General features: G+C 31.7%; 1 protein-coding gene across 1 annotated transcript; it reads left to right on the forward strand.

Annotated features, from left to right (window-relative positions):
• The first annotated feature begins 94 nt into the window (after positions 1-94).
• On the forward strand, positions 95-9,314 carry LOC143065124 (carbohydrate sulfotransferase 15-like). Its single transcript, XM_076238492.1, has 8 exons — positions 95-332; positions 1,754-1,820; positions 3,368-3,584; positions 5,751-5,864; positions 6,464-6,620; positions 6,875-7,037; positions 7,706-7,856; positions 8,149-9,314. The coding sequence occupies exons 1-8, from the start codon at positions 190-192 to the stop codon at positions 8,331-8,333; spliced, it is 1,197 nt and encodes a 398-aa protein (XP_076094607.1). The 5' UTR covers positions 95-189; the 3' UTR covers positions 8,334-9,314.
• Positions 9,315-14,461: the final 5,147 nt, after the last annotated feature.

The raw sequence follows: 14,461 nt of genomic DNA on the forward strand, positions 1-14,461 counted from the left end.
AACTTTGAGAGAGGTTTAAAATGTAACAGTCAACTAAAAACTGACAACGTCAAAGAAAGCATGACATGAGTATTTCTATTCTATTGCAGCACAAAGTTTATATCCAAATTCCTGATTGCAAATGGTAGCGGTTATGCTTTGAAATTACCATTTATTTCAAGACAAGGAATATTATCACCGTTAAAATTTATGATGGAGAGCAGTATGAATGCGACATCTGCGGTCTTCCTTGTAAATAACGTCAGCAACAACATGGCATCAATAATGTCAGTCATGGACGACAGCGGGAATCTAACATCTCTAGCGGCAAACATCAACAAGAGTTCAAATAAGTAAGCATCTGCATTTAAAATGGCAACTTCACTATTACATGTGTAGTTATATAAGTTTTTTATCTTTGTAATCAGTAATTTAACTTGAAGATATGCATAAGAATTATTATTGAAAATATTATCAGTTGTAAAATTAATACATATTTTTTTTAATGTACAAATGTTTATTTCTTGGGATACAGTGCATCAAGACTTCACTTATATTTTCTGTTTATTTTTCTTATGAAAAATTATGTATCGATTGAAACACGTTTTTTTAAATATAAGACGTATGGTTTTTTATGTGTAAAACAAAAAGTGGAATAAAGAAATATTTTGCCTTAGAAATCAGTTACCAAAATTTTTTAAAATGTTGTCAACAAATAAATATTAGTCATCACTCGTGTCACGTCAAAAATTATAAATTAACTGTTAACAAAACTTAAAATTTTGAAAATACTAAGGCTTTTCCATGTCAGAAAAAGATTACCGTAGCTGTATTTGACAAAATGTTCACTGCTCTTCAACTTCCAACTTTATTTGGCCTTTCAAACTTTAATGGATTAGAACGTAACTGATGAGTCTTTTGTAGACGAAACGCGCATTTGGCGCAAATACAAAATTTAAATCCTGGTATCTATGATGAGTTTATTTACAACCACTGGGTTGATGCCACTGTTGGTAGAGTATTTATTCCCCGCGGGTATCACCAGCCCCGTAGTCAGCACTTCTGTGTTGACATGAATTATCATTGATATGGTCAAAATTGATAATTAATTGTTTACAAAACATAACATTTTTTAAAATACTATGGCTTTTCTACCTCTGGAATAGATTACCTTAAGTTAGCTGTATGAATAGATTACCTTAGCTGTATTTTGCAAAACCTTTGGGTGTTTTTAGTCTTCAATGCTTTTCAACTTCGTACTTTTTTTAGCCTTTTAAACTTTTTTTGGATTCGAGCGTCACTGATGAGTCTTTTGTAGAAGAAACGTACGTCTGGCGCAAATATAAAATTTAAATCCTGGTATCTATGAGGAGTTTATTTACAACCACTGGGTCGATGCCACTGCTGGTGGAGTTTTTGTTCCCCGAGGGTATCACTAGCTCAGAAGTCAGCACTTCTGTGTTGACATGAATTATCATTGATATGGTCAAAATTATAAATTAATTGTTTACAAAACTTAACATTTTTGAAATTCTTATGCTTTTCTACCTCAGAAATAGATTACCTTAGCTGTATCTGACAAATGTTTTTGGAATGTTTGGTCCTCAATGCTTTTCAATTTCGTACTTTATTTGGCCATTTCGCCTTTTTGGGGGATTTTAGCGTCACTGATGATTCATTTATAGACGACACGCGCGTCTGGTACAAATTTCAATTATGTTATTTATGATGAGTTTATCTAAATACTGAAGTTGTTTATTGTATATCATTTCAGCCAAGAACTGCATCAAAGAATGTGTCCTACTGGTTTTCACGAAAACACAGAGGATCTTATGTGTATGGTATGTGGTTTCTTAGTGTTCTACTTATCTAAATGTAGTAAAACAGGAGATTTAAGGTAGTAATATTCGGGTGCATGAGAAACTGAAACATTGAAAACTAATGCGAAAAGTATTAGATTTAAAAAGATATAAGATCAATATTTAACTTGTATTTGGAAAGCATAATTTATCTGGAAAGTCATCAATGAAACCTTGTTAAGTAAAAAATGAACACATTCTTGAAAAAAATAAAATAACAAATATACCGAACTTCGAGGAAAATTCAAACGTAAAGACTATTTACAATGGCAAAAGCTCAATCACATTAAACGAATAGATAACAACTGTCAAATTTCTGACTTTGTATAGGCGTTATCAGATGTAAAAAAATGTTGGATTGAACCTAGTTTTATAGCTAGCTTAACCTCTCATTGATTCTCATTTGTGTGACAGTCGCATAAAATTCCATTATATTGACAAAAATGGGTGAACAAACAAACCGACATATTAGGTAAAAATGTAAAAAATAGCGGTTCAGCAGTAAACATTGTGTTATAGCCTTAATCACTAAAGAAACAAATATTTCAACAAAGAAAAACAAAAAGGCATTTAGACAAAGCACATAAGAAAAAAAAAAAAACCGAGGACAATGCAAAAATTTACCATAGCACAATAACACAATGACGGGATAATGTATAAGAACCGAACCACGTCAAATGGATATAACCTTCGTATAGATATCGTAAAATATCAGCCCCTCGACACAATGTGAAGTTTTTTGGCTCGTTAGCTTCGTTCATATAAAATTAGAATATTAATATGAAAATCACGAAAGGAGTTTGTTTCTGCGGTTCGCATTTTTTTTACCTTAATAAAAGACGTTTGAAGCCTTAATGCTTTGATAACGTTTTGTATTGATTTTACTAAAAGTACAAAATGTATCCAGTTTTCCATCTATATTTCTGTTTTGGAGACACCGCGCGCAGCAAAGAAACATTAAAACAGAAGCTTAGTTATAACTATTGACATAATTTCGCCAAATTTAAAGTTGTTACATACTTTTCTAATCTAAAATATACTTAAAGTTTGATGAAAAACAAGGAAAATCAAGAAATTTGACAAATTATGTAAATTTACTGGCAAAAAAACAACAAAGCAGAAGCTTTATTATAACTATTGACATAATCACACCAAATATGTTTCTTGGGTGCGCACATACTTTTCCAATCTAAAATATACTTAAAATTTGATGAAAAACAAGGAAAATTAAGAAATTTGACAAATTATGCAAATTTAGTCATGATTTGTTTCCATGGTAACTTGCTTTTATTTCATGAATTTCATATGGAGATATGTACCGTAGTCAAGTTTGAACACATTTATGAATATGTTTGATTTTAAACTTTTTAGTTTGCAGTAATATTTGAGCCAAATCAGGGCCTTATTGACGCTACTCCTTTCAAAACTACGTAGCCGTATACCTGTCCAGACGATTAATAAACAAAATTATTGTCAATATTTAGTGCACCGTTCAAAATAAACTTATGAACACAATACTTTATTTTCAGAAAAAGATAAACTTTGACGAACAGTACAAAAATCCTTGCTGGAACCCAAAAGTTGACGATTTGGCATGTTTACCATACTTTATGATCATTGGCATGCAAAAATGTGGAACAACAGATCTTTTTAGGGCGATGATCAAACATGTGAATATAATACCACCAAGAGACAGATATGGAGATATGGTAAAAGAAACGCATTTCTTTGATGCTTTTCATTACGGTACTTTATTAATTTTTAACTCTTTAATTCGCAGAACCAATTTAGGATAATTAATTATTAGGGAAATTGAAAAGGAGACACAAAAACATATAATTAATAATAGCGATTTTAGTACAAATATATGATTTATCAGGCACTAACAGATTTATAAGCCTTATGTGTAAAATGTTTGTGAAAGGACATAAACAAAACCTCCAAAACCGAATGAGCAAGAACAGGTGGAGTGAATTGTACTTTAATGACCAGATCCGTACAACACAAACAAATCAAAACAAAGACATATTATGACCTTCAACAACAAAGACATATTATGACCTTCAACAACAAAGACATATTATGACCTTCAACAACATTTATACAGCTTTTTATATAATTATTTATTAAAACTGTCATCTAATTGCATGAACGTTCATACAAAAAGCTATAAGTGAAAAACTTAAAATGAAACGTTTAGCGTAATGATGGGATATGTATAAACAAATACTTATGCATATATGAAGCAGGTAGAACGATATAAATTTCTCTTTCCTTTCATGTTTTTTTCCTTATATAATTGATATATATGTATGTAAATTTCCGACTTTTGTACTATTTCATAGTATTAACAGACAAAGATCTCAAACAAATGTCATATTAACCGTTGTATTTTTCTTTTGACATGTTGGACCTTTTGTATCTTGTGTCCTTTGTACACTTTGTAACACTTGTAAACCACTTTTGATCTGAAACGATAACTTTGACCTGAACTGCTTTTAAAAAAGACTGAACAATAAATCATTATGTCATAGTCAATCTTTAAATTAATTTTCAGACTTATCCACCGCGATAAATTCAGTACAGTTCAACCAATGGCGTAGCAGTCAATAAAAATATGTTCAGTATATGTCCACAGTCGACAGTAGTACAAGTACACATCAACTATTGACTGAATCATCTGAACAGTTACTAAACAAAACTGAATTGACCGCAAGCGAACTGTGTATACAGTACTTTATTTACCGTAATGGATAAGTAAAAAAAAGCTGCATATTTCATCTTCTGTTTCGCAATCTGTTAGAATTGTTTGTCTCTCCAATCTGGTCTTCTTCCTGTCATTGATCTTAACAGATCTTCATTGTTGCCTCAACCAGATCTGTAATGCATCTTTCTTATTTTGAGTTTTGCTGCTATCGAAAATATAAGTTGTGGAACATTTTTATGACAATTATTGATGATATATGCAATAAGTGTCTCCTCCGTGACAGTCTTGAATATCAAAAATAAATATTGAAATCAACGACACTGCTATTGTTTAGTGTTTGGTACAGGTTAGCTGTCACTATGCAACACAATTTAACATAGAAAAAACATAAAACATAAAACTCTATTGTGTCAGAAAACGAATATGTTATCCACACTGATCTGTGTCCACACTTGTAGAAGTCTTAAAATAAGACAAAAAACGCAGATAGAGAGAGAGAGAAATCAGTATTTAATCACTTATAGCTAGTTTTACTTAAAAACAACAACATTGTTTCATCAAAATGGTTATTGTATTTCATCAAAAGAAACACTTTGTTTTGTGGTGTATAACAGTAGTGATTTATATTGTACAGTGTACGAATTATTACTTATACATACTTGTATGTAAATATTTGTTTTACCATAAACCAAGATATACTATCTTCTTATTTTGGTGTCCATATATACATCCCTATAAAATTAAAAATGTACAATCTAAGTTAGAGTATGTGTTCATTTATTACGAGGCATTATTAACAATATCAAAATTTCGTGTGTATGTAACCATGAAACCAAATGTATGTATGCTCTTTTTGGGTGTTTTCTGTTCTTTTTTGTTCTTTGTTTGTCCTTTTCGGTCCTTTTCTGTTCGTGTCTGTAAATCGTTGGACCGGTCAAGATCAAAATGACTGTTTCAGAGTAAAATTGATTTATAAGTGTTAAACTTGGTGTACGGTATAGTGCTTTCCTCATTGCTGATGGTATTTAGATAGTTGTCTAATTAGAAATCATTCCAGGTCTCGAATGCTTGTTTTTCGTGCATTGCTTGGTAGCAGATGAATACTTTCAAGACATCTGCATCAGATCTTTGAAATAAAAACTCCAAGGCGTAAACTAGTTGATTAAGAAAGAATTGAATGTTTTTCTCATGGAATATAATTTCAGGTCATAAACTGGATGATTTTGAACCACGACAATATTTGAGCTTCAAGGACTATAGAAATATGTTTTCAAGTCTTTCCACTAAAATAAAGAAAGGAAACACTAATTTCATTACAGGTAATGGCAATCTAATTAAAAACCGATCTCTCATCGCTCCCTTTTTCTGATATGTCGCGTGGGAGCTCCATATTATGAAAAGGCATATATTTTGACTATGTACAGACTCAATGTTAAGCATGTTATTTATTCATGGTGAGTGAGATACAAATACCGTTCGTACAGTTAGCTTTCTAAAAAGATCTCTAAAAACATATTCTTATATTTTATTTTTTTTTGGGGGGGGGGGGATAACCTGCACTGTGAATGGTACCTTTCTTAATTCTACCCTAAAAAATAGCCTTGGGCATTTCAAAAAATTGTTCATTACTTAAAATTTACGGAGTAATCAAAATAAAAAGACTATTTGTTAAGATTGTCAATGAGACAACTCTTCACCAGAGACCAAATACCATAGAAGTCAACAAAACAAGACTTACTTCACTACTCAATGTCCGTTTTCAGTTTTCATGCCATAATTTATATGAATTTAGCATTTTATACTTGTGGTTAGCGTGTTTAATAGTGATTATTGTGTATTGGTATTATCAGACAAACAAATGACACAATACAACAAAAGAAAGTCTTTGAATACATATATATTTTCTTTATCTTATTAGGTGAGGCCACACCAGCATATCTATGGCGCCTTTACACGTGGAAACTTTACCCACAGAATAAAAACAAAACTAAGCCTATTGTACTGTTACCTGATCTTGTACGGCACATTATTCCGAATGTAAAACTTATAATTGTATTACGTGATCCAGTCGATAGGTATGTTTAAAGACTTTTTTCACTATATTTATTTAGACATGTATTTCATCAAGATATATCACTCCATTAGAATAATTGGAAAAAATCATGTTTCTTTTTCCAAGAACTTACCGTTGACAATATCCTAAAAAATATTAACAGAAAACAAATTAAAAACTTAAAGTTCTGGTTATTATAGATTTTGCATATTTACACTCATAAAATTATTGAATTGAGTTATTTGAATCATTGGCCAAAATCGGTTTGTTTTACAGGTCACGTTCAAGTTATTTTTATAGTCATTCACCAAAGAAACCAGTAGAAGCTTTTGACAAAGCATTTCTAGGAGGACTACGCCTAATAAAGGATTGCTTTAAAGTAAAGACTGAGGTTGAGTGTATATTGAACGACACCTTGATAATGCCATTTCGTAAGCAGGTATTTGATTTGTTGTTTATTTCCACTGCTGGTATAGTTATCCCCGTGCTCTATAACACCCACATTTTGACATTTACACCAAAGAGCAAGCAATAAAGGGCCCCACGGAATGACTAGTGTTAAACCATTCAAACAGGAAAACCAACAGTCTAATTTATATAAAAAACGAGAAACGAAATCTACACCTATGAACCAAATCAACAAACAACAACCACTTAACATCAGGTTCCTGACTTACGATAGCTGCAAACAAATGCAGCGGATTTAACCATTTCAATAGGTACCAACCTTTACCCTTATCTGAATCAATAGTGCAACATCACAACATAGAAAGACACACTTTAGAATACCAAATCAAATAACTCATCAAAAGACATACTAACACAAACAAATGAATATACACTGAACGAATCAATGTGATTTATCACACAAGTTAAATACAAAATCTGAAAAAAGGATGATATGTTAAGACATTTCAGAAAAACAACCATAACCTTGAACAAAATGCCGTCAAATAGAATAATGTACACAAAATATGTTTTAATACCTTTATTAACGTTCTACAGTGAGTATGTGTGTTTGAACTCTACAAATTTGTTGACTTTGTTTAAGAATCATTGTTTTCTTTCATGTCATGATATTCAATATTTAAACGACTTTATCCTCAGGTAGACCATATACTTCCTGGCTTATACTATTATTTTATCAAGGAGTGGTTTCGGGCATTCCCTAGAGAACAGTTTATGATAATTAACTTTAAAGACTATAAGAACAACAAAACCAAAACTTTGAACCGAATATTCAAATTTTTGGAATTAAGTAAGTATCATTTGAAGACAACAAATAAATGAATAATATGTTTTCATGAAAGTAAGACCTTGTGGAAGGAAAAAGAAGGAAATTTTTTTGAAAGAGAGGCTCATGTGTTAGTGTATATTATTATACAAGTCACCGTGACTATTCAAACAAAGCTTTTATCAAAATGTATCGAATGCGTAAAAGAAAGACATTTTGAGAATACCTTAGTTCTAGTCAGTGTCGAGTAATTTATCAACCAGTTTATAGTAATATGACTTTAACAAAAATAGAGATTCATGTTGATACATTGTAGGCACACTTACTGAAGAAGAAATGATAAACAGTGGAATGATCACAAAACAAGCCAAAAACCGAGGTCGACAAATTCGTCTAAGTTCACTTAACAGTTCAACTGTCAGCAAGTTACAAGAATTCTTTAGACCTTATAACAAACTTTTACTTAATCTGTTAAATAGTAGTAGTTTTGATTGGACATGATCATATCATATTTAGTAAAGTTTTAATCGCGATCTCAAGGTGACTTCTAGTTTTATAATGTGTTACAGTCTAGTTGACTATCAAGAACTGACTTTAATGTTTTTATTTCTGCTGATTACAGTTTTCAGTCGTCAGGCAAAATATGAACGTTTTCTTTTATTGAGAAGGAATTAGTGAATTCGTAAATTATTATTTTATTTATTTATATTTATTGAAGAAGCTAGTACCCTGAATAAGGAAATAAAACACAACTGAAACACAGAACACAGTTAATTCTGAATTCTGAATTAATTCTGAATATACGTCAAATAGTTTTCCCTGGACGTTAAACAACGAAAACTACTTGTTCATGCATGGGGACGGTTTACACTAGACCAATTAACAATGGAGAGATTAAATTACGCGATGTTCAAGCAAGTGAGAAAAAACATGTCAACTATTGATGTTCCTTTTTGATACTTTTATATCAGCAATGTTCGAAAATAGAAAAATAGAAAATCGCTGGAAATTTGAAAATAAGATGTGGTATGCTTACCAATAAAACAACTAACCGTTAAGACAAATGACAAAGATGCAACAACTGCAGGTCACCGTATGAAGGATGATGTTTTTCTTATTGTTGCAAAATTCACTTGGAGTAAAGTGCTCTACCGATGTACTGAAAATTGCAGCAACTTTCTTTGAGGAGTACCGTAAGGAGTTTTTTAATATACTGCATATTGCGGATTCCTACTGACAATAAAAACATTACATGACAGTTTCATACGATTCTGTTATTCTTATTAGCCAAGGATTTCCAATATCTTAAATTTCGTTAAAAATGCAACATCTATGAAAGCACGTGCTTTCTGTGACAAATTTAAAATTAGGTATAGAAAACAAACAAATTGACATGTAACATCGTGTGAGTAGCAGCATAGAAATGTAATTTTAAGAATGTGATATTTTTAAATGTTTTATTTGGTCGTAAAAGCTTCAACAGTGCGCACAATCTTATTATGAAGCGCTTCAATCAAAATGCGCTTCGATCAATATTTCATTCCAATAAAATAACAAAAAAAGAAGCAATTCGTCAATCAAATTTAGAAGTGAATGAATGGCAGTTGATTTAAATACAAAGTTATTGTGGTTGGTTTCTTTTCCCGTCTGTTTGATGAATACATTTGTATGTTTGTTGTTTATCCCTCCATAATTTTAGCACCAATTAGATGATTTGTAATAATGTAATACGTTGCTTCACTGTACGCATAAAAAACTTTATTCACTTTACTGGTACTATTTTGCGCTTTTCATCTTCAGTAAGCGTTCATTATATGCATCTTCAAATCAATGATGAGAAATTTAAAATACATTTAAAATCGATGAAGAGTTAATCTTCCACAAGATTTCATAAAGATTGCTTCAATTTTGTAGCTTACATTCGTGTAAAGTTTGTGGCTATTTAGGCTGCTTACGGATGAATTTCTTGTGACTTTTTTAAACAGCTAGACAGAATCAAAGACTCATTCCCCGTTACCGGAACCAACGCTGTGATTTCAAGAAAACGTTTCCAGACTGATTTCTGTCGACTAGCAAGAAGTCTAGTCACGACGGAATACCCTTAATGTTTTATTGTGTTTAGAAGCGTTACTGTATATGTTTTGCAATTTGCAAAACACTTTATATCATTATCTATTCAATGGTATGTTTATTAAGTAAATAATTTACAGTACAAAATTATCAGAAAACTTACTTTAACATGAGATTAAGCGTTTTAAGGCAAATAATGATGAATGTCTTGTGTTTTCTATTACCTATACCTGAATTAAGTTTCACTTATATCGTCAGACGGAAACATGTGTCGACTGTAAAACGTCGACGTCACAAACGTTGCCGATAACCACCAGTTCTTCAGAGCTTGAGTTCCTATTTATAACGGCAACGCAAACCACAACCATGGACAAAGGCGGAAATAATTTTCATTGTGTCAAATGTAAGATGGCATACTTGACTTTTGATCAAATGTATGATCATATTAAAAAGTTCCATGTTAATGACTTGTTGTCAGGTTTGTCTCATCTTGAGGAACAAGAACAAGATCAAGGAGAGCAAAAAATAGAAGATGCGACATCTTCATTAGATACTGATGTAGAGATGGAGGATTCTCTCGATAAAATCGAAAAGTCACCGGAAATCGACCCAATGTCAAAAATAATCGCACGAAGAAAAAACTACGCTGAAATTCTTAGGAAACATTTTTACGGGAAAAAGTCCGTGAAAGATATTATAACAGAGAAGCAACATTCGGAAGGTAAAGCTTGTCTTGAGCAGTTACTATTTGGTGGAAAAAAAGAAGAACCAAAGACAGTAAAGTCAGAACCAATGGACACAGGTGGGCCGTTGTCTCTGAAAGATTTGCTATTGCCATCAACATCTGCAGCTCCACCAGTCGTGTCCAAAACAACAACACCCACTCCTGTTTCTGAGGATTCAGATGCAGAAGACGACAAAGTGGTTATTTTACAAATATCTCAAATGGAAAATTTGTTGACAAACAACTTATTGCAATTATACGAGGAGGAAGCAGAAGAAATGGCTGCACGTCCCGCATCGCCAAAACTGTTTTCATCGAGAAGCAGTATTGATGAAGAAGCAACTAAGATTCATCAGGAAGATTTGAAAATAACAGGTATGACAGAAAGCGAGGGGTCCGAGGAAATGCCAAAAGTCCGAATGAGAGAAGCTGCTATTGATAAAGATAAACATGATGAAATAATGGAAGAAGAATTTCCTTATTCTATTAACGTTAGTGGTGTCCATCCAAAATATAAGCACAGGAAACTCAGTAAACTTGACGCAGAAAAAATACGGAAACAAAAAGTAGTTACCCTCTCTTCTATGCCAACACTTAAAAAGGATGAATACGGCCCTTCCACAAGCCAAGTAAGGGGTGTTTATATTCCAAAAGTTAAAAAAGAAGTTGAATATGACAGCGAGGAAGAATGTTATTTTTATGTTGAAAGTGACCCTCAGAGAAAAGACCCTGACCAAGAAAAAAGAAACGAACAAATAAGAGCTGTCCTTGACAATAAATTTGGCGATGTAAGTGTTTCAAGGAGGGTGGATCCTTATTTCGAATATTTATGGAAGCAATCTTTCGATGTAAAAGACCGTCTGTGGGATAATTCGGATGCAACGGAAGTTTTCAAGGCCCATGCTTGGTCTAACCCACGTTTTGAAAATTAAAGAATTTTTTTTATTAAAATGTTTTTTTAGAGAATTATTTACAAATTAAACTAGGTATATGAATACGCTTGATACGGTGCTTTTTGTCTGGAATTTGTTGGGTTTTTTTTGGCCGGCGTTGTTTTTTTTTCCTGATTATTTTGCAATTATTCCGATACTTTTGCCTTTGTCAATTCCTTTCTGTCCGTTTGATTGTCGTCGGATACTAGTAATTTTGTTTTTCGTTGGACACTTTTTAATTTTTTTCGTTGCTTTCGGTCTGTTTCGCTAAAGTATCCGATGATTTTGTTTTTCGTCCAATACTAATGCTTTTTGTCAGTTGACATCATGAACACCATGACATCTTTTTACTAGTCGGAATATACCGCTAGAAAAGCCAAGCACGCTTAAAACTAAAAATATGGTTCGGTTTCAAATACATATAATTCATTGTGAGCATTGTAGTCATTCTATCTATAAATTTGATATAGTTGTGAAGAAAGCCACATAATGCGTCTCTGTCTTTCGGTACAATTATTTTATATCAGATGCGATGTAGAGATGAATGCTTAAATTTTGTATACTATTGTCTTATGTTTCAAAGTAGTAATTTTCGTTTGTCCTTGATTTCATTTTCATGGTTTGCTTCGTGCATGTGTAGGCTGATTGTATAGTGTGTACATGTACATACATGTCCGACCTGTAGGTTTCGACTAACCATGATTCATTGGTGAATGGTATGCTTTCATGGTCAGTATTTTGGTCCGATACTTTTTTTTTAGCAATAGACCTACTATAGTTAGCGTCTTCAATACTTGTCAATCATCTACTCGAATATTGAAAGGGGTTCATCTAATGTTGATCCTGCTCGTCAAATATTCGTCACTGTGCAATATCAGTCCAATTACGGTGAAAGATCATGGACGGACAATTTCTTATTTTACAATGTCTTCTAAATAAGGAAAAGTTACAAATTTAAGAGTAAAGGTTAATTAACACTCACCAAAGCATTAAAAAAATAATTACATATCTTTAACAAATATCGGACTAGCCATGACATTTCAGTGATATGATCAAAATGAATGGTCCGTGGTTTATCATCATAAACCGAATAAAAAAGTTTTTGGCGTCATCAAATAACTGCAAACATGTTTCTCGCTAATCAAACAATGAAGCAGAACTACCAAAACAGTTGCCAAAATAATGCCACCATCTGCAAAAAGAATACTTTTCATATTGTCTCCGTTTAAAAATTGTATGTATTCAACATAGTTAAAGGAACATAAATTGCGAAAATGCTGAAAATTTGAAAGGAAATGATACACACGAGATTCATGCTTTTAGGAGGAATTTAGTGAGCGAAATTTCAGACAACATATAGCACTCTCGATATTGCTGTTTACTCCAGCTTCAAGTAACCAAATAATTTCGCATAATTGAGACTGAGAGATAACAATGTATTTGGACCAATTTAAAAAAAAAAAAAATTTGGCCATGATTTTGCATTATAATAACATTTCATTGTGGATGTGCCACATACTATTATCGTGTTTAGCATTCAGAAAAACCAGAGTATGGCAAGCCGCTTTACTATTTATTCGAATTTCAAATTAACGCATATAATATATAAAATATCTTATACTATATATAAGATATCTCCTTTTAAATATAAAATATCTTTTATAATCAAATTTTCACAAGACATCTAATATATAAGATAATATCTCATATAGTTTATAAGATATCTTCTCAAGTTTATAAGATATCTTAAAAGTATATGAGATATCTTTTACACATATATGGCTTATAAGATATATCATATAGTTGATAAGATAATACATATAATTTATGAGATATATTACAAAGAAAATTATATAAGCTATCTTATAAATAATATGGGATATCTTAGAAACTATATGAGATATCTTGTAAACTTTTATGAGATATCTTATAAACTTTATGATATATCTTATAAACTTTGTGAGATATCTTATAATCTTTATGAGGTATCTTATAAATTATATAAGATATCTTTGTAACTTTGTGAGATATCTTATAATCTGTATGAGGTATCTTATAAATTATATAAGATATCTTTGTAACTTTATACGATATCTTATATAATATATATAAGACAAAAATAAAATATCTCATATAATATATGAGATATCATATGTAATCTGTTTTTATTTAGATATCTTATATAGATATTGTATATAGTAAAGAAGATATCTTATACAGTATATAAGATATGTCATAAGTTTATAAGATATCTTAACAAGAGTGCACACGCTGAAATGTCTCGCCTTCTATACTAATCATTGATATTATGTTGATAGTCCTTAGTATAAAGCTAAGCTTTATAACAACTGTCACATAAACTTAACATTAACCAAGATAACTAAACATAGACCAATGAACCTTGAAAATGAGGTCAAGGTCAGATGAACCATGCCAGGCAGACATGTACAGCTAACAATGCTTCTATACAACATATATAGTTGACTTATTACTTATAGTTTAAGAAAAATAGACCAAAACACAAAAACTTAACACTGTGCAATGAACCGTGAAAATGAGGTCACGATCAAATAAAACCTGTGCGACTGACATAAAGATCATAAAATATTTCCATACACCAAATATAGTTGACCTATGGCATATAGTATTAGATAAAAAGACCAAAACTCAAAAACTTAACTTTGACCACTGAACCATGAAAATGAGGTCAAGGTCACATGACATCTGCCCGCTAGACATGTACACCTTACAATAGTTCCATACAACAAATATAGTAGACCTATTGCATATAGTATGAGAAAAACAGACCAAAACACAAAAATTTAACTTTGACCACTGAACCATGAAAATGAGGTCAAGGTCACATGACATCTGCCCGCTAGACATGTACACCTTACAATCGT

The sequence above is a fragment of the Mytilus galloprovincialis genome, chromosome 2 (genome assembly GCF_965363235.1).
Source record: "Mytilus galloprovincialis chromosome 2, xbMytGall1.hap1.1, whole genome shotgun sequence".
NCBI lineage: Eukaryota > Metazoa > Mollusca > Bivalvia > Mytilida > Mytilidae > Mytilus > Mytilus galloprovincialis.